Source organism: Argopecten irradians, chromosome 4 (assembly GCF_041381155.1).
Source record: "Argopecten irradians isolate NY chromosome 4, Ai_NY, whole genome shotgun sequence".
In the NCBI taxonomy this organism is placed as follows: domain Eukaryota; kingdom Metazoa; phylum Mollusca; class Bivalvia; order Pectinida; family Pectinidae; genus Argopecten; species Argopecten irradians.
The window spans coordinates 31,836,179-31,861,298 of NC_091137.1; the positions used below are offsets into that span (position 1 = coordinate 31,836,179).

At 33.3% G+C, this 25,120-nt stretch overlaps 1 protein-coding gene across 5 annotated transcripts in view; it reads left to right on the forward strand.

The window, feature by feature from the left end:
- Positions 1 to 24,158, forward strand: part of LOC138321305 (uncharacterized protein C1orf21 homolog) — a 52,055-nt gene extending 27,897 nt beyond the window's left edge. For 3 of the 5 annotated variants that reach the window (XM_069264900.1, XM_069264901.1, XM_069264903.1), the window contains exons 2-6: positions 10,950 to 11,277; positions 12,599 to 12,792; positions 14,497 to 14,564; positions 17,074 to 17,128; positions 17,642 to 24,158. In XM_069264900.1, the coding sequence (XP_069121001.1) occupies positions 11,145 to 11,277; positions 12,599 to 12,792; positions 14,497 to 14,564; positions 17,074 to 17,128; positions 17,642 to 17,725 (534 nt within the window). In that variant the 5' untranslated portion in view covers positions 10,950 to 11,144 and the 3' untranslated portion in view covers positions 17,726 to 24,158. Of the gene's footprint in view, positions 1 to 8,930; positions 9,135 to 10,949; positions 11,278 to 12,598; positions 12,793 to 14,496; positions 14,565 to 17,073; positions 17,129 to 17,641 lie in introns of those variants that run through there. The other 2 variants (XM_069264902.1, XM_069264904.1) reach the window with 2 other exon arrangements.
- Positions 24,159 to 25,120: the final 962 nt, after the last annotated feature.

Genomic DNA, 25,120 nt, shown 5'->3' on the forward strand with positions numbered 1-25,120 from the left:
TAGCTATAGTCTTAACTTTGGGCAAACATATTTTTCATGTGATTTTGAGATGTCACACTCATCGAAAATCGGGACTCATCGATGGTGAATTGTACTTTAATACTTATGGATTTTGGTATCTCAAAACCCTTGTACCCATCTGAAAGTCATTATACATAGTCTCTGTGAAATGGTGCTACTCTATCCATGTCGGTCAGCAGTGTCTGTTAAACATCGACAGTCAACAACCATGGACATCCATAAACAGCCGTTCTTTAGAAATTAATTACCTCATTAACAACGCAATATCTGATGTTTTACATGATACATGTGCTAAACATTGGCATTTAATTTTAGATGAACGGCAATAACCTCTGGATGATATAATAAAGGGAAAATAGGCAATAAATCAAAAAGATCAAGGGAGATAATTGGTAATCAAAGTCCATTTTTAATGAAAAATGCAAAGAATTTTATAGCATCAAAATTGGTTAATTGTTACTATTTTCGTCCCATTAGTTTTTGTTACAACAGAGTAGATATAACTACAGTAGTTTCTGCACCTGATTATTAATTTACGATGACTATATAATAGCTAGTGCTCTATATTTCAGTTTGTTGTTACATGGCACTGGATGTGATCCAGTGTACATAGTAATATATTTCAGTGAGGTGGCACTATAAAGTAAGCAAATGTTCCTGCTATCACAAGGAGACACAATAAGGAAAAATTTACTCTCTTGATTTTAACACACACATTCATAATACACATGTACATATTTCCTATTTGTATATTAGAGAGTTATCTGCCCTTGCGGGTAGGTTTTGATTATGACATCATCTGTATGCCACCCTAATGTGATACTTTAAAGAGAAAGCAACGTGAATTTCACTCACAAAATAATGTTAAAATGGGATACCTACCTATCTGATTAAAATCATATCTTCGATTACGCTCTGATACTCTACGCTCAAGTACAAAGATCTGAGGACACCCGGTAGGAGGTCATGTTCTGGTGACCTTTGGGACAGCCAATCAGCGACGCGCTGCCAAAAATCGTGATGTTGATCGGAACTCTTCGGGCATTCTCTATTATTAACAGAGTCCGAAACGTTCCGAGTGTAAAATGATGTAAACATGGACGCTTGGTACTGGAGCGTAGAGTATCAGAGCGTAATCGAAGATATGATTTTAATCAGATTGGGATACCTACCTTCAAGGAAGGTAACTCTGTAATATGCAAAGACAAAATATGCATACACATATGATACTTTATCTCTTGAAAACCCTAGCAGTTTGATAGATCAACTAAAAGCAAATTTAAATTTAAATTGAATAGGATTCACTTTTCTATAAATCATATTTTGACCACAAAATGAATTCATTCTCACTTCATAACCATCAAGTCGACTCTGTATGATCATAAATAAAGCCTAGATAGCGGTTTGCATGTATAGTAACAGGTGAACCATTCAGGTCCCTTCTGCCTTTTGTTTGATCTAAGACCTATACATCTTGATATAAGTTAGTCAGTAATGGACTGTTGTGCAGGAAGAACTAATGTCCAGATGGTGACTAACTTAGCCACTATAGGGACACAACTCTGGTACTGAGTGCTATATCTGGCTCACAGGGGGAAAAAAAACCTGTATGTTGGAGAAGCATTGTTTCCTGCCTTAGATCTGACTATTGATTTTAGTGCGGTGTGTCTGGTACTACCAATTGCAAGTCCTAATAAATGTCCATGCATGCTTAAGAGGCTTCTCAAATAATACTCTATACCTCTGGATCACAATAGATACACTTTCCGTCTGTGATGTGAGGGATAACATGATTATATAAGTAGTCAAACAACAAAACATGGAAGTTTATGTCGCTGAAGATTTTGTAAGATATATTAACATGTTTCACATAACAAGATATTGCTGAACCCAGAAGACAATTCCTTATTTCTTTGAGAGGTTAATAATAGAATTTCCAGTTTGTTAGAGATGAACATGTACATTTCTTCAGTTCTGTGAGAAATGTTAATTTCCCAAGTTTTGTGAGGGATGTACATTTCCAAAACTTTGTATGAGGGATGTACATTTCAATAGTTTTGTGAGATATGTGCATTTCCTCAGTTCTGTTGGAGATGTATATTTTCCAAGTTTTGTGAGATGTACATTTCCCTAGTTTTATTTTTCCAGTTTGTGAAGTTTTATTTTTCCAGTTTGTGAGAGATGCGCATTTCCTCAGTTCTGTTGGAGATGTACACTTTCCAGTTAAGTTTAAACATGACCATGGCAAAGCTCTGTAAACATTACCATTTCTGTACATGTACATCTCTATTGGTTTTGTGAGAGATGTGCATTTCCTCAGTTCTTTGAGAGATGTACACTTTCCAGTTCTGACAGAGCTCTGTATACATTACCATTTCTGTTAGACATGTACATGTACATCTCTATCAGTTTTGTGAGATATTTAACATGTGTTTAGTTTGTGAGAGATGTATTTCTCTGTTTTATAGGGTTTTATGTTTCCTAATATTTGCTGAGTTAGTGCTGTATATTGTCCTAATTCTGTGAGAGGTGTGCTGAGTTAGTGCTGTATATTGTCCTAATTCTGTGAGAGGTGTGCTGAGTTAGTGCTGTATATTGTCCTAATTCTGTGAGAGGTGTGCTGAGTTAGTGCTGTATATTGTCCTAATTCTGTGAGAGGTGTACATTATACTATAGTTCTGTGAGGTAAAGTGATATTTAAAGAACACCTACGCTTCCTATTATTACATCGTTTGTGAAAATTCCTGTCAATTTACTATTAAATACAGAAAATGCTCCAGGCTATGTTTTATACTCCGTTGGTCATTTTCTGTTTATGGGACAGTCACTTAAATATCCCACTTCAAAATTGTATACCGTACTTCTTATACCAACACATAGTGTGTATTTACATACCCGGGTAGTTCTTTGAAATCAGAATTCATTCATTTATTATAGACCATATTCTTGTTTAATTGAATTAAGCACTTTTAAAGATGCTCCACCGCTGACAAATGACATTTTTTTTGCTATCAAAAACAGGTACAGACAAATTAGTTTTTTTCTTCATCACAAAAGTTATTTACTTTACACCATTTACCACCATTGACAAGTTTGAGCTTGTAATTTTACTCCAAGACGAAAATATTAAGAATAATTAATTGCATCCTGAAAAAATTCTGTGGCACTATATATGTCCTTTATGGAATGAATTCTTGATTGCGCATGCACCAAAACCAAAATTAATTAATTCATATTATTTGTTTTGTTAATTAGACATATACATGATTAAACACAAATTGTTGTTCAATTAATGAGTATCGTTTATGGTCTGTCGCGGTGGGGTATCTTTAAGTGTTTGGTTTTATTGTTTTTAACGTCCTAATAACAGCCAGGGTCATTTATAGAACAAATATGCTAGGTTTAAGAGATGGAGGAAAGCTAGAGTACCCAGAGAAAAACCACTGACCTATTCTCAGTACCTGGCAACTGCCCTACATGGGATTCAAACTCGTGACCCAGAGATGAAGGGATTATGGTAACATCTGTCTAGACATCTTGACCATTCAGCCACTGTGGCCCAATAAAGGGAACAATTCCAAATTCTTCACCCAAGATGGTCAATTGCTCGAATGTATACTGTGTCCGTTTAAAAGTGCTAGGCTGTTAACTGTCATGAGTGATATTATTACTGATTGCTTGGCTGCCTTTAATCCCACGGACATGATAAACACCTCTACAGGGTGTGTTAAGACTCCAGAAAACAGGAAATTGTCTTTTGTCTCCATTAAAGCTCCAGATATTACACTGGACCAAGTAGAGAAGGATGTATCACGGTGGCATTTAAGTAATAGAAGATACAACATAAGGCCACACCAATTTGAAAAATAGTTCTTTGGGAATTTGAAATCAAAAATTGGAGCAAGAGGATGGAATTATTTTTTAAATTTCTATTTTTCGTTCTGGAAGAAATCGGAGTGAGCGGGTTGTAAAATGCTATATTTTAATATATGTAGGATTTAACATGTCCCAATTCATTATATTTGAGTGATATTTGTTTGGTTTTATGTTCTTGAAATGTTTTGCCAGTTTTTATTAGCTGTAGAAATGAATACTAAAGGTAGTTGATAAACTTCTTGTCAATTTTGTATGATCACATCATAAAACATTTACATTGTCAATATTACCAGTTTAGATATAGCATCTCAATAGTATGAATTTGGAAAAATATTAAGGATGGGGTGGTAATTAATGTTTTATTGCTAAACACCATTAAATAAATCTCATGCAAGTCATTGGAAATTGAAGTTGTTTCAGTTAGAAAAAAAAAAAAACCCAATTTAGGCTACATTATCCTAGAAATCCATGCATGGACTCAAAATGATTCTGATATCTTCTCCAACATATGATTCAATAATAATTGATGTTTCTCACATAAGTTTCGTTTTACTGAAACAATATCACAACAATATTAAAATATTATGAAAAAACACCCTTTTCTGGTCTACAATTTTGATATCAAATTTAAATTTAAACAAGGACATAGTCATTCAGATCCCCCGCCAATGGAGATATCAAAGCTGAAGTAAGTGTGATTGTGGAGACTTATGTGTATGAAAAAAAACCCAGGAAAAAGGAAGTTGAGCTAAAGAAAGATGGAGTATAATTCAAGTAGAGCGGGGCTGCAATTGTTGAATCAGGTTGACATTTATATTAGACTATATACACAAAGATGGGTGGAGTTTTGCAAAGTAACATTTATCATTTACCATGTTATTTTCAGCAATGTTTCCATGGTAACGGAAAAAGTGCAAAAAATTAAAAACCTAAAAATAGCAAAAGGTACTACTAGACCATAAAAAGAATGTGTCTATGAAGTTTCGTGGAAATATCTCTGCTGGTTTTAGAGTTATGTTCCGGAAACGATTCTTACACAAAAATCTGCCATTTTCAGCAATGTTTCCATGGTTACAGAAAAAAGTACAAAAAGTGAAAACCTTAAAATAGCAAAAGGCACTACTAGACCATAAGACTAATGTGCCTATGGAGTTCCGTGCATATATCTCAACCGGTTTTCCAATTATGCTGCGGAAACGAACCTGGTACAAAAATATGATATTTTCAGCAATGTTTCCATGGTTAAGGAAAAAGTGCAAAAAATGAAAACCTAAAAATAGCAAAAGGCACTACTAGACCATAAGAACAATGTGTCTATGAAGTTTCGTGGAAATATCTCTACTGGTTTTAGAGTTGTGCTCCGGAAACGATTCTTACACAAAAATCTGCCATTTTCAGCAATGTTTCCATGGTTACAGAAAAAAGTACAAAAAGTGAAAACCTTAAAATAGCAAAAGGCACTAATAGACCATAAGACTAATGTGCCTATGGAGTTCCGTGCATATATCTCAACCGGTTTTCCAATTATGCTGCGGAAACGAACCTGGTACAAAAATATGATATTTTCAGCAATGTTTCCATGGTTACGGAAAAAATGCAAAATATAAAAACCTAAAAATAGCAAAAGGCACTACTAGACCATAAGACCAATGTGTGTATGAAGTTTCGTGGAAATATCTCTACTGGTTTTAGAGTTGTGCTCCGGAAACGATTCTTACACAAAAATCTGCCATTTTCCGCAATGTTTCCATGGTTACAGAAAAAAGTTCAAAAAGTGAAAACCTTAAAATAGCAAAAGGCACTACTAGACCATAAGACCAATGTGTCTATGAAGTTTCGTGGAAATATCTCTTCTGGTTTTAGAGTTATGCTCCGGAAACGAACCTGGTACAAAAATATGATATTTCAGCAATGTTTCCATGGTTACGGAAAAAAATGTAAAATATAAAAACCTAAAAATAGCAAAAGGCACTACTAGACCATAAGACCAATGTGTGTATGAAGTTTCGTGGAAATATCTCTACTGGTTTTAGAGTTATGCTCCGGAAACCATTCGTCGTACGGACGGACGGACGGACGGACGGACGACGGACGGAACCCATTTGTATATCCCCCGCCAACTTCGTTGGGCGGGGGATAAAAATAACACAAACAATTAACACTTCAGAAAAAAATAACTTACTTCAGAAAAAAAATCTGTTTTAATGTTTAGAAAGCTTCGAAGGAAGTGAAATTGTTTTTTCATGCGTTCATCACAATATCAAACGCTGATTTTCTACAAAATTCTAGGCCTAAAATAGAGTCATGACCTTTTTTCCAGATCACATTCTTAACTCACCACAATCATTTAACACCATATGATGAGAAGCTATTTCGATACAACCTTTAGCTGGTGGTTTTGAAGAATGCGTGTATGCATTGCATGTTAATCATGTTTCCAAAATATGACCGTCATTGTGCCAATCACTATCAACGACGGCAACTCTAGTAAAACATTGCAAGACCAATCTTCACAACATTCTGTTGTCGTGCAAGGGACGTCCCCTGTTCGTGATTTAACATTCACAACAGAGATTTTCATCTATCATCTTGCTTTACTTAGGCTATAAACTTACAGTTGTAGAAAGCGGCAAACAAAAGCATGTTTACATCCAACGCCATTGCTGTTTTTCTTTCGTTTTTCCGACCGATTCAAGCGTTTGTGAGACCAAAATGCGAGAACATAATATAAAAAACCGGAATTCGTTCCTCAAAATCCAGAACTCGAAAAACAGGTGCGGGATAATTTTTTTTTATATATTTTTCTGAAATTTCAATTTCCTAAGTAATCTCTACCAAATGTTAGATTCACTTTTGAGTTGACATTAGATCTACATGTATATCCTTAAAACCTTTTGGGGTCTTTTAAAAATGCTCCACCGCCGACAGAGCATAAACACTATTCATCATTTGAACAATGATTGGTCAATCGTGTATATATTCCGTCTTTGCATATAACAGAGTTAGCTCCCTTGCGGGTAGGTATCGATTGTTACATCATTATTTTGTGAGCGCAATTCACTTCGTTTTCTCCGAAACGTATGAAGTTGCGCTCCCAAACACATGACGTCACAATCAATACCTACCAGCAAGTGCAGATAACTCTGTAATATATATGCAAACTCGCAATATGCCTAATTAACACACAAAATAACATAAGATAATTTATTTTGCCTTTGGTGCATACGCAGTCATTACTTAGGGATGCTATTAAGATATAGTGCCATCATTACTTAGGGATGCTATTAATTATTTTTCATATTTTTCACTTGAAGTAAAATTATAAGCTCAAACTTTTCAATGGTAGTAATGGTGTAAAGTAAGAAACTTTTGTAACTGAAGAAAAGTACTAAATTGTCTGCTCCTGTTTTTGATAGTGAAAAAATAACCATTTGTCAGCGGTGGAGCATCTTTATGTACCTTACTGTTAACATTTGTAACCAATAGCAACAATAAATATAAAGGAAAACAATTGGAAAATTTATCTTTGCTGAATACGTGAACAAGGATGCAGTAAGACTAATAAGCGAGGCAATGTAATTTTTTATCAGAATTTTTTAATTGAATTCTTTTTCTAGATTTAAGGCTACCCTAATAGTATAAACTTAGAATTGTAGCTTATAGAATCATAGTGACCAAATTTGTAAAACTTGAATTTTTATGACAATTTTATTTCAAGATGATGCCGTTTCCCTTTCATCATTTGGTATATACAGTAAAATATGTTTTATAGCAAATACACTAACTACAAATTCATGATTATAATATAGCAATTTTCATTCCCCTTGAAGTTTCCTTCATATGTGCCGTATTTTTCATTCTCACATATCAAGATGAGCTTTTAATATGTTATTCATCACCAAAAGTTATGATAACATTTTGAAAATTTCAGTACTTTCAATGCATTGTATTTGATTTTACAAGTACAACTAAGAGCAGGAAATGATTTTTAGCAGTACTGCCAAAAATCATTATATGTGCATCTACAGTGAAGCAAAATGAGTATCTACGGTCAGACTATATGAAGCCAAATTGTGGTCTAAAAGTTCATTTCACATTTTTACAGTGTTATTAGTAATTGTAAAGTGATTTTTGCAGGAAAGTTTCCATCTGATCATACATAAGGCATAAAAAACAACAATTTTACAGTACATACTTTCTTTGATGTTACTAACGTTTTTAAGGCATCTAAATCCATTTGAATGATTTTCATGGCTTAATTCATCAAACTGTATGATTTTCAATAGATTAGTGAATAAAATATTACATGTCAAATTTTTTTACCCAGTTACAGCACATGTAGCTTTAGGATGGTTGTAATTCACATATATGTACAGGACCAATAGAGCTAACTGTTAAGTTAAACGAGGAGCTTTCATATAAATGTTCAAATGTCAAGATCTTAAGTCTTTTCAATATTAAAGGACTTTATATTTGTACAAATACAACATTTTCACAGTCAAAAATCTAGGTCACAATTCTATAGGTCATAGAAAAAAATAAATCCTACTAGCTATGTATGGTACCGGTATATACACCTGTCCGTGTTACAGCTTTAATCATATTTGTTTAAAGTTCAAAACTTTTAGCAAATCAGTTAAGGATCATGATCGGGAATATATTAAAAGGCAATGCTTCCGTTTAATTTAAACATCTTTAAGTTGTCTTATATTCCTAAAGTTCACATTTTTCCTGGATATTTAATTAAATTTTGTTTAATTCCCTTCAGGAGATATCTTAAGAGCATAAATACACACATGAAGTGTACCATTTACATCCTCAGTTATATCTATTTTTTATTAACAAGATATGTACTTATTCGATGTATTTACTGTTTCAGTGAAATAACTATCAATATATTTCGAGACTATTGTGAAAAATATTGCTACAGTAGCGTGTAATTATTTATTCATATTAACAGTACCTGGTATGCATGTATTACAAAATATTCTCTGTTATTTGTCAACTGTGAACTACAATTGACTTGATGTTGTGATGTTTACCTGTGTCTAACGTAAAACATCCTTGGCATTTCTATAGCTGTAAAATTGTTTATTATTTATGCGCTGATTGCAAAACAAGTTATACAACTAAACAAATCACCATTCGATGGCCCGGATGTAAGTGAATGGTCTCAGTATGGGAGGAAACATGAATATTCATGCAGAGAAATCTCGCGTGACCTCAGGGCCCTTCAGGTGACTTCTTTAGATGACCCGTTTTTGTTTTAACTTCTGCGATTTTATTGGCTAGATGACCAATAGATGTCTTAACAGTTAATGTATAAATATGTTAAGTCCAGTTTGTGTATAGCTAAATCTCTATAAATTGTGGTCTTGTTCACCAGGTGAGATTTATACAGAGGTAATTGACTAGGCAGGTTTGACTGTATTTATTTAAAAAAAAAGGTATTTAAAGAATAAGATACAAATTGTATATTAAAAATAAAGGTAATTTGATGGAGATATATTGTCATTCTTTGGCTAATTAGCAAATCCAATTTCTGACCCAGAGCTGGAGCTAGCCCTGTAACCACTACACAGTGTGCCCAATCTAACTGTAGAATATTGTGGGTTTAAAAAATCCTTTATCTCATTAGTTCATTCAGTAGAATAGAATTCCTTTCCTAATATTGTCTAGTACATTTTACAAATGTACATTTAAGTTTTCATTTTTTCTTCATTAGTGTTGTTAGACATGAAACAGATGTATGGATAAAAAATTATTCTTTTGAGGCAAACTAAATTTACCATTGTAGTGTTAATCTGGGAACTCCTACGGTTGGTCCCTATATCCTATTAGGCGCCTTCATAGAAAAGCACTAACTTACTGTTGTACTGCAAAATTTGAAAGATTACTTGGTACAAAAGAAAAAAATTTTAGGAGGCAAGTATTGATTTTTAGGCGGATGGCGGTACATAATTGATATAGTTAGTGTTACAAGGACTACAGTAATAGTAAGCAAAGGTGCTTCATTTGTCTCTGTCCTCCAGATTATCTCTCTTTGATTTAATGAAAGTCTCTTACAGTAGGTCTGTGTGCTCCAGGCTAATTCCTGCTTAGTCACGTTGCCATGGTTACATAGGCAGTCGGAATTTTTTTCTATTCGGAACAATATTACTTTGTTTGATAAATTCTGAATTCCAGTATATCATCATCCCATATCACTTTCAATATTGATAATGTAAATGAAATTTGATGTAGTTTCCATAATATCATTCAAATTTGTGAAAGTTTGGTTTTATTAGGTTTGATATTAAGTTATATCTTTCCAGAGATTGTTTTGAATCATAAGTAGGATACGGTAGGTTATTTGAAATGGTATGTTTCAAAATTCTGTGGTATCGGGTATGATATGAAAACTGTAGTTAGTTATCCATAAGATGGGTTGGTGTTCTAGTCGAGGGGATGAGAAATCATAGATAGATTCAAACTTCTGACAAACAATAAAATACAGACAACTTGATTGTGGTCAGGTTTATTGTAATTGGATTTGTGACATTGGATTTAGTGACTGCTTACTTAGAGTTAGTGGCACCTTGGTAAAGAGTAACTTGTCTAAACCATATGCCACCGACACCTGCATATATATTTGGCTGTTATAGCAAGGATTCCGGATTATACAGGTTTAAATTACTAGAAATTAAGAGGAGGAAAAGGTTGTCATACTATTATTGCGGAATATACAGAGATCCTGATTAGACAAGAGCCGTTCTGACAAGCTGAACTGTAATACATGAACATTGAGTCATTCAAGCAACGTTTACTTTAATTAAGAGTTAAGATTTAAAAAAGGATCAACAAATCAAAATACATCAAATGATTCTGTGAATTTAAATCAAACAAGCTTTAATTAATGTATAAAAGTTCAACTAAATATGCATATTACCTATAGAGATAAGTTAAAAGTTCTGTTACCATATATACATATCAATTTGAAGAAGTAATAATGAATGTTGGCTGTATTCATATCAAAATGTCAATGAATGATTTGATGACATTTCTCTTTACAGATTTGACCAGGACTTACAAAAACAAGGAGAAACATTCACAGATATGGCTTCCTGAATATCCTTTGTACCTGAAGATTTCAACTCAAAATGAGGCTCTTATTAGAACACCTCCTATTGGCTGCCAAGGGGAGATAATGCATACTTTACTACGGGTCCGGTGACAGGAGGTATTTATAGAACCTGTTAGCGTACTCCATGTTGCTACCCAGAGGAGAAATGGGGTGCGGAAGAAGCAAGCATCACTCCAGAGAAAGTAGCATGGCGGACATTGACTCCGACTCAAAATCTAAACGCAACAAAATGTCTAAGGACAAGAAAAAGACAAGCAGTAAGTCACACAAATCCTCTTGTATAAATATAGTACAGTGTATTCACTTAAAACAAACACACTACAACTAATTCATGGTTATAAGGTTGTTCATTCCCCGTCAAGGTTCCTATAGTATATATCTGTAATACCGTATGTGTATAACAAACTATGTTTATAATGAAGTTATTTTGTTGGTCCTCGGAGGTTCGTTTATAACCGTATTTTACTGTATACAAATCAGGATAAATTACAATAACCTATAAATTGTATGTTTCTTACATAAGAACTTAAACATGTTTACTTTATGGTAACGTGACTTTTCATGAATTCGGACATTTTAGCCACTTAGTCTAAATGTACAAGAGCAGCAGAAAAATGCATGACCAGACTGAGGTTTGTACTGAATCCAGAACCATAACTCTCTCTGTAAAGATGTTTTAGGGGTGAGATTTCCATAGTATGCTTTTCTGCATTATTGTTGATATACAGGTGTGTTGTCATAGAATTACAGTTACCTTGCCTTTGTGTGTCTTACAGTAATTTTCAAGTCTGGTGTAAACCTGAAAAGCTCTTGTCTGACCATGATTGATCATAGAAAATCATGGTCAATTATTCATGGCCAGTCGGGTAATGACTATAGATATAGTCCTATATTACATTGATTGAAAATAAGATAAGTTGTGATTGCATACAAAATACTACACCACAGGTAGTTATATATATAAATGAAGATAGTATATTTGTTTGATAACAAATATAAACCAAGCCATTATAATTATACTGATTGGCTTCATATGGGTGGGAAAGTCACACAAAATGGTTCTAGGGGAAGGGGGGCTCATTTCGTTTAATGTTCTAATAATAGCTAGGGTCATTTAAGGACATGTCAGGTACAGTAGTGCCATCAACCCAAGGTCAGCACCCAGTTACTGCACCACAGTAGCCCAAGGGTGGCCATGGAGGGATATTGGTAACATGCGGTGACATTTTACCACTTGACCTCTGCAACACCTTGAGGAAAGCCCATTCAGCCCATGTGACCTATAACTTTTCATGTTCATTTATGAAATCTAAATGAAGATTTGAATAGAATTAATATGATTGAGTTGAATTAACTAATGCACATTATCAAAATAGAATATGTTCATGCAATAATGATATATCTAATTCAAAACTTAATAAGAAGATGAAACGCACAGCAGATGATTTTCTCAAGTCTGTCATGAAGAACACTAAAATAAGATGACTACATGCTACAATATGTTTATAACATCTTCATTTGTTAAAATCAAAACATGGTATTAAGTTTGCCTGATACAAGTGTTGTTTGTTTTGACAGTAGAGAAGAAAGGTCAGTCTGAAGTGACCATTGACCGGCCTGTGGTCCAGAGTGTTGTTAGTAAGAGAGGTCAGGAAGTGGAGTCGGGGGTGCTCAAGTCACGGCGCCCCACGCCAAGTCACAACAATGGAACTGTCCTACAAACTGTACAGACAGAAATAAAAGTGACCGTCAACGAAGAAAAGGTTATTCCCGTAAGTTACCCTGTGATACGATCTTGGTCTATGGTAAAAATGTGGAATTCCGTCTTTGCATAGTATAGAGTTAGCTCCCTTGCAGGTAGGTATCCATTGTGACGTCATTAAAATGTGGGCGCAGTTCACGTCGTTTTCTCCGAAAAGTATTATGTTATGCTCACAAACACATGACGTCACAGTCAATACTTACCCATAAGGGCAGATAACTCTGTAATTTGCAAATACAGCATATACAATCTGCAGACACCTTAATAATGCAGATAGTTTTCAATAGTTATCTAACTAGAAATTTTATCTGTTTCAACATTTGTTGTGAACAGTAAGTAATTACTGTATAATTTGATTACGTTTCAATCCTAGCATGATTTTAAAAGCTGAGTTAAAAGGTTTTTTTAGATGGAAAAATAAAAAAGAATATCCTTCATTATACCGAAGTGGAAATTTGAAACGAAATTAAAAAAAAAAATTATGTCATTATTAATTTTGTTCAGCACTTGTTGAATAATTATAAACAGCTAAATGTGCAACATGTTGCATATATTTTTACAATTTATACTTTGAAGTCTATTAATTTGGTCTTGTGAATAAGCAATTTGTCTGCTTATTTAAATATTCTATGTGCATCATCAGCTGGATTGACTATATATCATATAGCAATGTAAGACATTAAGTAAGAGATATCATTTCATCCAGGGAATTTTATATATAAAATATGAGAATTAGATATAAAATATGAGAATTAGTTATAAAATATGAGAATTAGACATAAAATATGAGAATTTGTTATAAAATATGAGAATTAGTTATAAAATATGAGAATTAGATATAAAATATGAGAATGATTGGTTGGTTCAACATGTCAGGTTTAGAAGGTGAAGTAAAGCCAGAGTATGTGGAGAAAAATCACCAACTAGCAGTCAGTACATGGCAATGTGTGACTCAAACTTGCGACACAGAAGTGGAGAGCTTGTGGTAATATGTCAGGACATCTCTGTCACCACAGCCCAATTGAGAATGATAAGATATGATGCAGAAGTAACCAACTAGTGTAAATCCCTTTGTTTGTTCAGTTAAATACTTCAATTATTTACTTTTTGATATAGTGTCATTTTGGCCTTTATAACTTTGTAAGCCCTTTCCGTGAAATGGCATCGTCAGAGGCCCATAGATGATGGCACTACACTACATTACACTTATCACAAGTGTAGGATAGTTTGATCACTCACACTTGACCTCGGATGATGATAAAATATTGGCATATTGTGTTATCCATGTATGTCACAATGTGTCCAGACTTTATTTGGAGACTAGGGGTATTTACGTGTCCAGACTTTATTTGGAGACTAGGGGTATTTATGTGTCCAGACTTTATTTGGAGACAAGGGGTATTTATGTGTCCAGACTTTATTTGGAAACTAGGGGTATTTATGAGTCCAGACTTTATTTGGAGACTAGGGGTATTTATCTGCCCAGACTTTATTTGGAGACTAGGGGTATTTATGTGTCCAGACTTTATTTGGAGACTAGGGGTATTTATGTGTCCAGACTTTATTTGGAGACTAGGGGTATTTATGTGTCCAGACTTTATTTGGAGACTATTTATGTCTCACACACACCTGAAAGTGCCTTTCTAGTTCTCCTACTTTCCTTGTGAGTGTTTTAAGCTGATTGATATACATGTACTTTTCTTTTTATATACAGAATGAAATAACACGTGGTAGCCTAGGTATGAAAGAAAAGACAGGAGATGGCCAAAATCAATTTATACGGTAATAATTAATTTTTATTTGTTTTCATTCTAAATTAATTTTTATTTGTTTTCATACTAAATCTGAATTTCTGATTTGCAGATTTTTTTTCTTCATACTACTATAAAGAAAAAATCTGAGAATGGCGCGAAAACCAAATGTTATCATGACGTACCTCACAATAGAGACGTTGACATTGCATATTGATTTAGAAAATATAATCCATTGGAAAAACAATGGAATTGTACATTAAAATGTACGGTCTTAGGTTATCAATTAGTCTGAAAAAGTAATTAGAAGCATTGATGTAACTGTTTTTGAACTTCATTGGGTTATGAAATAAATTTTGTTTGCAAACTTTTGTGAGAATCCGCTATGCGGCTTTATTTTGATTTTACCGTATATATCATAGAAACTTATGACCACTTTGGATAATGATCATCATTATCTCTTTAAAGGTGTTATCCTATATTCTGTAGCCTATTCGCCAATTTCATTTTCTAAATCTTAACAACCTGGCTAGTATCTACATAGGCGTTATTAACAGCTTCCAAAGTTGTAACAATGGATTTACAAAACTGTGAAAAATAAAGGACTATAAACGGATAGTTTGAACATTTCTCCGTGTATTTACACATATGTACTGGTACTTAAGTGTTAGTGAATTACAACTAAATCTATATACATTAACAATACTGAATCAATGGAGACAACCTACGTCACAGGAAGTGATATTTGACACGCTCACTTCAGGATGAAAATGTGCTGAAATTATGTTATCAAAGCAATACATGAACATCTTCTAAATTGTTTGTCAAAGACAGTATATTGTTAGAGAATAAAATGTGACCTATATCCCTGCTGTTGAAAAAAATTGTAGTGAGGTGTTTGCATGATCTGAGCTAATTTGACAATATTTAGAAATTTCCAACATCATACTGTCTTTGACACACTGTCACTGTATATTTAGAAGATTACTGCTTGTATGTCATGATTTCAGTAGATATTTATCTTGAAGCGGGTGTTTTTTGTGGCTTGACAGAGCAAAATAAAAATATCATTAGCACAATCATAATCTGTTAGCTGAAATATAATTGTCTGAAAGTTATACAAAGCATAAGGATATTGGTTTGATTAGTGTAATGTCCTATTTACAATATAAAGTATAAGAAATATGTAATGGTGTCAAACCTGATCCTGACTGGGTTATAAAGTGTTTTAGGCATATATATCTTTATTAGCCCACCATCATCAGAGGGTGGACTATTCAAATCGTCCTTCCGTCCGTTAAAAATTTTTGTTTCTGCTATTCCTCAGAAAACACAGAAGGTACCAGTCTCAAATTTTGCATGCAGGTTCCCCTAGGAACCTAGTTGTGCATTGTGCATTTTGGGACCGATCCCTGTACAAGATGGTCGACGGGCTGCTATCTTGAATTTTGATAGTTGAAGTTTGTTACCGCTATTTCTCAGAACGTACTGAAGAGATCTGTCTGAAATTTCATTATGCGGTTTTCCCTAGGGCCCTAGTTGTGCATAATGCATATTTGGACCAATTGATGAACAAGATTGCCAACAGGCTGCCATCTTGGATTTTGATAAATGTAGTTTGTTTCGGCTATTTTTCAGAAAGTACAAATGCGATCTGTCTCAAATTTTATATGTAAGATGCAGTCAAAGTTTGAAAAGCAGGGAAAATATCCCTCTTTCCAATTTCAGACATAGATCATTCTTTGGTGGGCGCCAAGATCCTTCTGGGATCTCTTGTTATAAGTATTATCTAAATCCATGTAGTCTATTTCTTTTGATATTTTACGATTCTGATTTAAATATTTTGTTTTCAATAGAGAGTATATAATTTTTAGCTCACCTGGCCTGAAGGGCCAATGAGCTTATGTCATGGCGCAGCGTCCGTCGTCCGTCGTCCGTCTGTCGTCCGTCCGTCTGTCCGTCAACATTTCCTTTAAATCGCTACTTGTCCTAGAGTTCTGCATGGATTGTAACCAAAATTAGCCACAAACATCCTTGGGGGAAGGGGAACAGAACTTGTATAAATTTTGGCTCTGACCCCCGGGGGGGGCAGGAGGGGCGGGGCCCAATAGGGGGAAATAGAGGTAAATCCTTTAAATCGCTACTAGTCATAGAGTTCTGAATAGAATGTAATCAAATTTGGCCACAAGCATCCTTGGGGGTAGGAGCACAGAACTTGTATAAATTTTGGCTCTGACACCCCGGGGGCAGGAGAGTGGGGGCCCCAATAGAGGAAATAGAGGTAAATCCTTTAAATCGCTACTAGTCATAGAGTTTTGCATGGAATATAACCAAATTTGGCCACAAACATCCTTTTGGGCCCAATAGGGGATTTAGAGGTTAATATTAAAATTCCTTCAGAAAAGAAACAATGAACCTGTATTCAGAACATTACTTGGCATTACAAACCAGGTGAGCGATACACGCCCTCTGGGCCTCTTGTTTGTGGTTGAAGCTTGTCTTCAGAGTTGAGGTTACTAAACACATTTTTGTCTTTACAGAGTAACAAATAGCCAGATAGAATTTTTTAAAATGCTGGACGAGAAAATAGAACAGGTAAAATTGTTCGTTTCATGTTAAAAACCATTTTTGTAAAAGTAGTTTTTGAATACAGTTACCCTCACTCATAGGCTAATGAAATAATTAATTGACATGACATATCTTTCTTGTCACATTTACAGCTGGTATCAAATGTTTTATTGTCAGAAATCGAGTGTGACATTATTGATGACCTTAAGAGGAGATAAGTTCAATGATGAAAGGCCGTTCCAGTTGTTTTTCTTATTACACTCCTATATCAGCAAGTTTACATAAAATCTAGTATTATTAAACTTGTGCAACTTAAAGTATCTTATTTATTTTGTTGGATCTGGCCATTGAAAATCTGAGTTTACTTAATACTTAATTACAAAGGCTTCAAGACGTTTGACTGTATCATGGTATGCAAGTTGTACAATAACACAACTCATGATATAGATCATAAAACAACGATTTAAATTACCTGTGAGATTTATTATGAATTACATTTAAAAGTTATTTAATAGGTTTACACTGCTACTGTTTTTCCAGGGTCAGGAATTCACCTCCGAAGACGACGTGTCCCAAACCAGTGATCCAGCTTCAACAGGCATTTTAAGGAAATGTACACAATGATACTCATCTTTTATAGTAAACATTACCATTGGTCGAGGTCGAGGCAGGCCTTATACTTGATCCTTGGTGTGCTAGACAATGGTTATCACCACACATTTTTGGTTACTAGGCACTCTGTTGCCATGGTTACCATATTTGGATGTTCTCCTATCACGCAATCATTTATATTCCTGGTGCAAGAGATATTAAAATCTGCAATGACAGGTGCAATGACATGGAAAAGGAAAGATGCAATGAATGTATAAACTATTTATGTATTAATGTGCTCAAATAGTAGAATTTTAATTTCCGTTGTTTATTTATATTTTACTTCTGCTAATCACTCTGTTTTAACAGGTCTGATCTCTGATTGGATGGTGCAATTCTGATGCATTTAAAGGAATATCTACGAGTATGTCATGAAATGAATATTCATTTATTTTTCGTTAAGTGAATATTCATTATTGGGTCAATATATGAATATTCATTGGTATGGCACTAAATGAATATTCATTAGTGTTTCATAAAATTTCCTGTCATTCATATCTGTGGTTTTCCTACCTGTGTACTTATGAAAGCACATTCGTGTTCTTTGGACATGTCCTAATGTACACTGGTTTTCAATAGTCATACTTTATGTAGCCACTCTCATACCAAAAAAGAAGAGAAATATGCAATATTTTTTAAGCATAAATATGCAATTGTCATACAACATAATATGAAGTGATGTAATGGTGTTCAGTTACTTTTGCCTATTATTCAATTGTTCGGTGTTATGACAAATCATTGGCTAGCTTGGGCTAATAGCTACCATGATTATAGTGTGAAATGGTTGAGGTTATACATTGTAAAGTTACAGTCACGCTACACCATATAGCTTTAATGTGATACGCTTCAGCAATGGATACTGATGTTGTAATCAGAGTACAAGACAACCAACATTCTATTTATCAATTGACTTTTACCAAACATCGCAATAAAAACACTTCCTTCCAAACAAATCTTATGTCTATTGCATGACAGATGCAATTACGATCCAATTAACAGATAAAAATGGATGAGAAATGTACAAATACAGAACAGTGCATTGATTCCAGTATCTATAATGGCCATGCAGTTTTGTCTGATAGTGTAGGTTTCAAATTTTGAATTCTCCACCATATAAAAATGAATACCACTGAAGGATAAGGAGAACAGGTGCTACATTATGATAGGAACAGGAAAGGTGTGAAAGGACACTGATTGTAAATTTTGTTTCATGTCTATTCGCACTATAGTGTAGTGTGACTGTAGCTTAAGACATTGTATACATGTACCTACCTGTTATATAGCAGACAAACACGGAGGAGATGCAGCCTCGAAAAAATATGTGCAATCTTATCATTTTTCTCATGGTTTATGGCTGTATATCAGATTTTGTCGAAGAAAGTAACTCTCAAGCTAACTTAAATTAGCTCAAGATCATTTAAGATACTGAAACGAAATTACAGTAGTCCCAAAATTTAATTTTATCTAGTAAAAACATGTCAAATTACTGATTTATAAAGTCCCATACATTTCATATGAAAATATTCACTCAAACAATGAAGTCCCAGGAATTTTTATTTACCATCATGTCTTGAAATTTTATGAAATGTAATATTGTACATGGCGATTTTAAATTGAATTGCTTTTTTGTGTAGTTGATTTATTTATACAACTACAGTGGTACAAATTCGCTAAATGTCACATTTTACCTGTAAAAAAATGACCAACTATTATTTAGAAATCTATTGCATCATGAATGTACAGGCTGTATAATATTTTATTAAAGACTGAAATTCACTGTCATCTAAATACAGTTTATTGTGATGGCTTTGATATACCGTATTTTCCGGAGCATAAACTACACTCCAGATTTCCAGGTACAAAAGGTGTGGCTTTTTTAGTCTGGAAAATATGGTACATAATTTCTAAATCTTGTTTCTTTATACATGCACTTCCTAACTTTTAGAAGATGAAATTTGTAAGTTTGATTAAAACATTTTGTTTTTCATGGTATTGTCTCAAAAAACCTTAGAAAATTTAATAATATATAAAAGAAGACATGTTTACTGACTGCATGTACAAATAAGAAGATAATTGTAGAAGTACTGTTTTATCAGAGACAAGAAATTCCTTTCATTCCTGTATGTATAAATCCATTCATTATCATTCCATTGTCTTGTATCATTCTATGTTGATGAATTTTGATTTACTCGATCTTGGTAAAATTACCAATATAGGTATACATCTGTAGTTATGTTTGTACTTGATGTTAAATGCCAGAGATAATATCAATTTTATCTCTTTAGGTCAAACTACTTTCTGAAAATGATGCCAACCTCACTGTTGATTATTTGTATAAATGCATTTGACTGCCAATTACCCACCATTTACCATATCAAGAATTTAAAAGGAAAATTGAAAATCCACACGGTTATATTGACAATAACCTATGATACGTTGTTTTGTGTATGTGACTTCTACAGGTGACAGTTTCATGTACATTTATTCTTATAGTCACCTATTGTAAACTGGCCACCAGACCAGAATTGTTTTAAAATCAGAATTTCTCAGTTTAGTTCTAATACTAGATTACCCCCACCAAGTTTGAATTCTCAATATAAGATAATGCCCACCTTATTTGAACTATAATAATAGCTTATCTCCCCCTAGTTTAAATCCTAATCCAAATACTTGCTTATCTCTTCTTAATTTGAAATTTAGAGTTTGATATGCCCTTCAGACAAAAATCATCATGCCAAATTTACCATTCTGTCTCTAGCATGAAGGGAAGTAACTATAATAGATCGACACTTACACAAGGTTTGTAATACTCTGTTTAGTCAGCTTTGTAGTATCACTCTACCATTAAAGAAAAAAAATTGTTTAACTGATTGGCTAAATTTGTATGTATATATATGTCCCCAATGGTCTGAATGAATAAGTTGTTTTTAATTATTTTTATTTTGATAGTGCTAAAAGCATGTGCGGTTACATGAATTAACCCAGACAGAAAATACAGCATGGGCAATTAACAACAGTGCAATAGTTGTTCATGTTAATGATGAATAATGAAAAAGAATTTCTAATAAATTATGATGCAATTTGAAAAAAAGAAAAAAAGCTCATAATTAGATTTTACAAAAAATTATTACTCACGTGATTAGAATTGTATGTACACATGTACATTTATATTTCATTTTAAAAACATTTATTTATATCATACATAAAATATGCCTTAATTAAACAGGTAAAGCTGGCTTTGTTTGCTAATAATGCATTATCATGATTATTTTAATGTAATATTTATAATTAAGAATAGGATTAATTTTGTTATTTATATCAAAGCTTTCTCTGTCCATCACTATCTTCAAATCTGCCTTTTCGTTCCTAAAGAAATACTCATTACTGGTATATGTGTGAGAGGTGTTAGGAGGGTAAGACAGGGAGAAGGCCTCTACCATATATCTTTGATAGATATACATTAAAACTTGTGTATAAATACTCTATTGATTATCTTTGATTACTTTATATAAATGATATATTGATTTGTTTTATGTTTCACTCGACCAAGTTTCGTGAACATTTCTTAATTTGAGGAAATTGCTTAACTTGGATGAATTCCAATGGAAAGCGTCCATTTCATATGTATTTGAAAAAAATCTTTTTTTTTCTAAACTTTTGGAATCTATTTTGAAATCTATTCCTATGGAGAAGATTAAGTTCAGGATATTTTCTTGTTTTGAGGATTGTTGATAAAGCTGGGGCCAGAAATAAATTTCTCTAGGCCAGGTATGTGTCTGGAGTTTTCAAAACAGAACACAAAATTGTTTTTGTTACATCATATGCATGTTGTCCCTACATATTTTCCTGTAAATGAACTTCTGTCCACAGAGGTAAAATAGATATTCCAGAGGATTGTCATGACAAATAATAACTGATGTTTCTTGTCAAGACGTTGGCTGTTATGAACTGAACTCTTTTCATGTTTGCTCTCATTAAAAATATCAAGTTTAGAAGTACACATTCAATGCAAATGAATAGCTTAGCTAATATCGTGAAATTTCATATCGAAGCTAAAGCCATAGTCTCCTAATTACTGAAGATCCTATTCTTCTTTCTTTTCTACATAAGGCATAAGGATAAAAAAGGACAAAGTGGGAAACATATCTCATAAAATGGGAAACAGCTTTCCCATAACCAGTTTAATTTTTTCACATTAATATCCTTTATCTATAAGCAAAAATTAAGGCTTTTAAGATTTTCTGAACACTGTTAGATTGATAGGTACATATACATGTATTGTTTTTGTTTGTTTTAGATATGAACACTTGCAAGAACTCAACATGTTTTTGATTTGATACTGACGGTAACACAAATAAGGTTTTAGAATAACAGATGAACTGGTTTATACACAGATTTATTTAGATATGAACTGTATGTACAACTGTATTTTGATACACTAACATTCCTCAACAGGTGTTAACAATATTAGGTTTTGAGGAACTTTGTTTCTTTAATTTGTCGTTTGGGATTTACATAGAATTTACAGTCTCTAGTCTGATATGTACGCCATTATATAAATCTGTGATACATGTACCTCCAAGAGTTCCGGTATTTACATTTATACAATCATTTGTTTATTTCCATGTATAATATTACAAGTTACTAATCAATTAATAGTGTTATTCGGTTCAAGGTTTCAACAATTTATCCATTTTGTAAATCCCATTATAAAATTCAAGGCCCAGCTATTTGAATGGTGATTAGACTATTCACAGTCTAACAATAATTTTTAAATAATGGTAAAATAACTTCTTATAAAACTTACTTTGCAAAATTTTATACTCCAATCTTAACCTATTTTCCCATCATAGAGAAGATATAATCCTAGGTTTTGCAGCAAATTAGTAATGGAAGTTTCACTACTCAAGTGATAAGCTAGTCACACTTTGAACAGCTGGCCTGCCAAGATAATTACTTGGTACAGGTACCCTTTATTAATCTGAGGATTTTTCTCGCAACCATGATAGTTTTAAAAGCTACAGAAAGATTCTGATATAAGTTTGTGGTAGCAGCATTATCATCATCTACATATCATCAGAATTTCTAGTTGTTTGATACATATTACATGGTCTCTGACTGGTCAAGGAAATATTATGTGTAGTGGCCTTTGATTGGTAGAAATATTGCATATGTAATAGCCTCTGATTGGTCAACACCTAGTGCATGCCTGATGGCCTTTGATTGGTCGATACATTTCATGTAAAGTAGCTTCTGATTAGTTAAGAAATTGTGTAGGCCAGCCTATGATTGGCTGACTTTAAATTCTACGGAATTGATACAGACTCATCTGAGAATTTGAATGCATGCTTCTACAATGACTATATGTTGAAATGTAATTATGTGACTGCTATGTCTCATCAGTGAATATAGTATTCTGAAGATTGCTATAAGATGTTATTAAAATTCTTAAAGTCAGGAAACTTAAGGTTCTGCTAAAACTTTGAGTTATCCAAAAAAGAAATAGATAAAATTAAACAGGGTTCAAGCTAACAGAGACAGAAAATTACACTTTACATCATCAGAGATCCACAAATGACTGCACTATGATACACAACACAAGTGTAGTGTAGCGTAGTGCGATCAAAGTGGATCTTTGACGATGTTGTATTTTATTACTTTGTGTTTGTTTTACCATACGCTGTAAGTTTATATTTGTTTTTGTTTTTTTCTATACTGATCAATCCAAGTTGTTCAAGTACTGTAAACAGTTCATTGTAATTTTGACAGAAAAATTGTTAACACTGTATTTGAGTTTGATTTTAGAGTAATAATGTACTTTAAGTGTCAATCAATTTAGTGCTAGTACTAATTAATATAAGTAGAATATTAATTATATTAATTATGATCAGACAAATTAGCATCTGAATCAAGCGTCTTGAAAAAACAATTACCCGGTACAATATTTACTAAAACATTCTTATTCAATCTTTACTTTGAGAGTCTACAGTAATGAAAATATGGAGCCAAAGATTATATGTCAGCAATCTCTATATTTAGCTTTTATTGTCATAACATGAATTAAGTAATTATAATCTGTAATTTTAATATTATTAATTATTTCTTACATCAAATGCTCTTTCTTCTTAAGAAATGTTTGCTGGGTAACTAAATATTAAAACTCTTACGTGTTGCGCCAAATGTCTTATGACTTTGTATAAATAGTCTGGAATTGTTATAGAATATTTCTTATGTTAAATGTAGTAGCAATTTATCCTGATTATTCCTTTAAAAGCTGTTATTTGAATACTTGTGATTTAATTTTTATCTTTGACATTTATTTATATTTCATTATGTGATACATTTTCTCAGAGAAAAGCATAATTGATTTGAAATAAATTTTGTTCTATGTTGATTTCATTGAAAACAGTTTTACTGTTATGTGTTATTATGACAGGACACAGTTTCACGAACATTCCTTAATTTTAAGAAGTTAATTCCTTAACTTAAATTCCCGCATAGGAAAGCTTTATAAAAGTTAAAGGCCCATTACCTTTCCGGAGCAAAATATAAAGGTTTCTTAAAAAACATTAATAACACCAGAAAATGCATACCGATGATCTAAAATAAGGTTACGACACCAAACATATGCAAGATTGCCTGCGTAATATATGAAAACAGTGGAGAGTCAATTCGCTGTTTTGCCGTCTGGCGCAGTGATAGTCAACTACCACGCGGTATTTAGGACGACGGCGGGAAACATAATACGACCCGCGTTAAGAAAATAAACATTTTATTTATTTTAATCAAATCGTTCAGAAGGTGATGATAAATGTAGTATTAACGGTAAGTTAATAATTTTTAGGACTCTACAAAATTATCGATCTTGTTTTACATTCCCATTTTAAAAATTAAAAGCCGTTTCGGAAAGGTAGTGGGCCTTTAAGGGATAAGTCTTAATTTAAGGAGATTTCCTTAAAATCTGTAATGCTTTCCTATGGAGAATTTTAGGTAAAGGGATTCCTGGAATGTTCGCGTTGGGCCCAGAACTTTTGTTGACTGAATGGTCAAGGTGTCTGATATCATTTGTCATTAGTTCCACTTAACTTGGATTTGAGTTAATGTACAACAACAAGAATTCAACTGGTACAGTCTGAGACTACTGGTCCTAATGCCATCACTACCATGGCTAGACTGTCTGTGTCGTCTCCCTTGACAGTGCCTCACTTTAAGCCTTGAGTTTAGTATACACCCCTGTGAGGAAAGTTCTGGATTCTGTCTCCAATAGTTCCTAATAGTCTTTAAACAAAATATCCCGCTTCCTAAATCCATTTGAATTGTCAGTACATGTGTAATGTGACAGGGTGGGGGTGTGCTGTTATGTCCTTT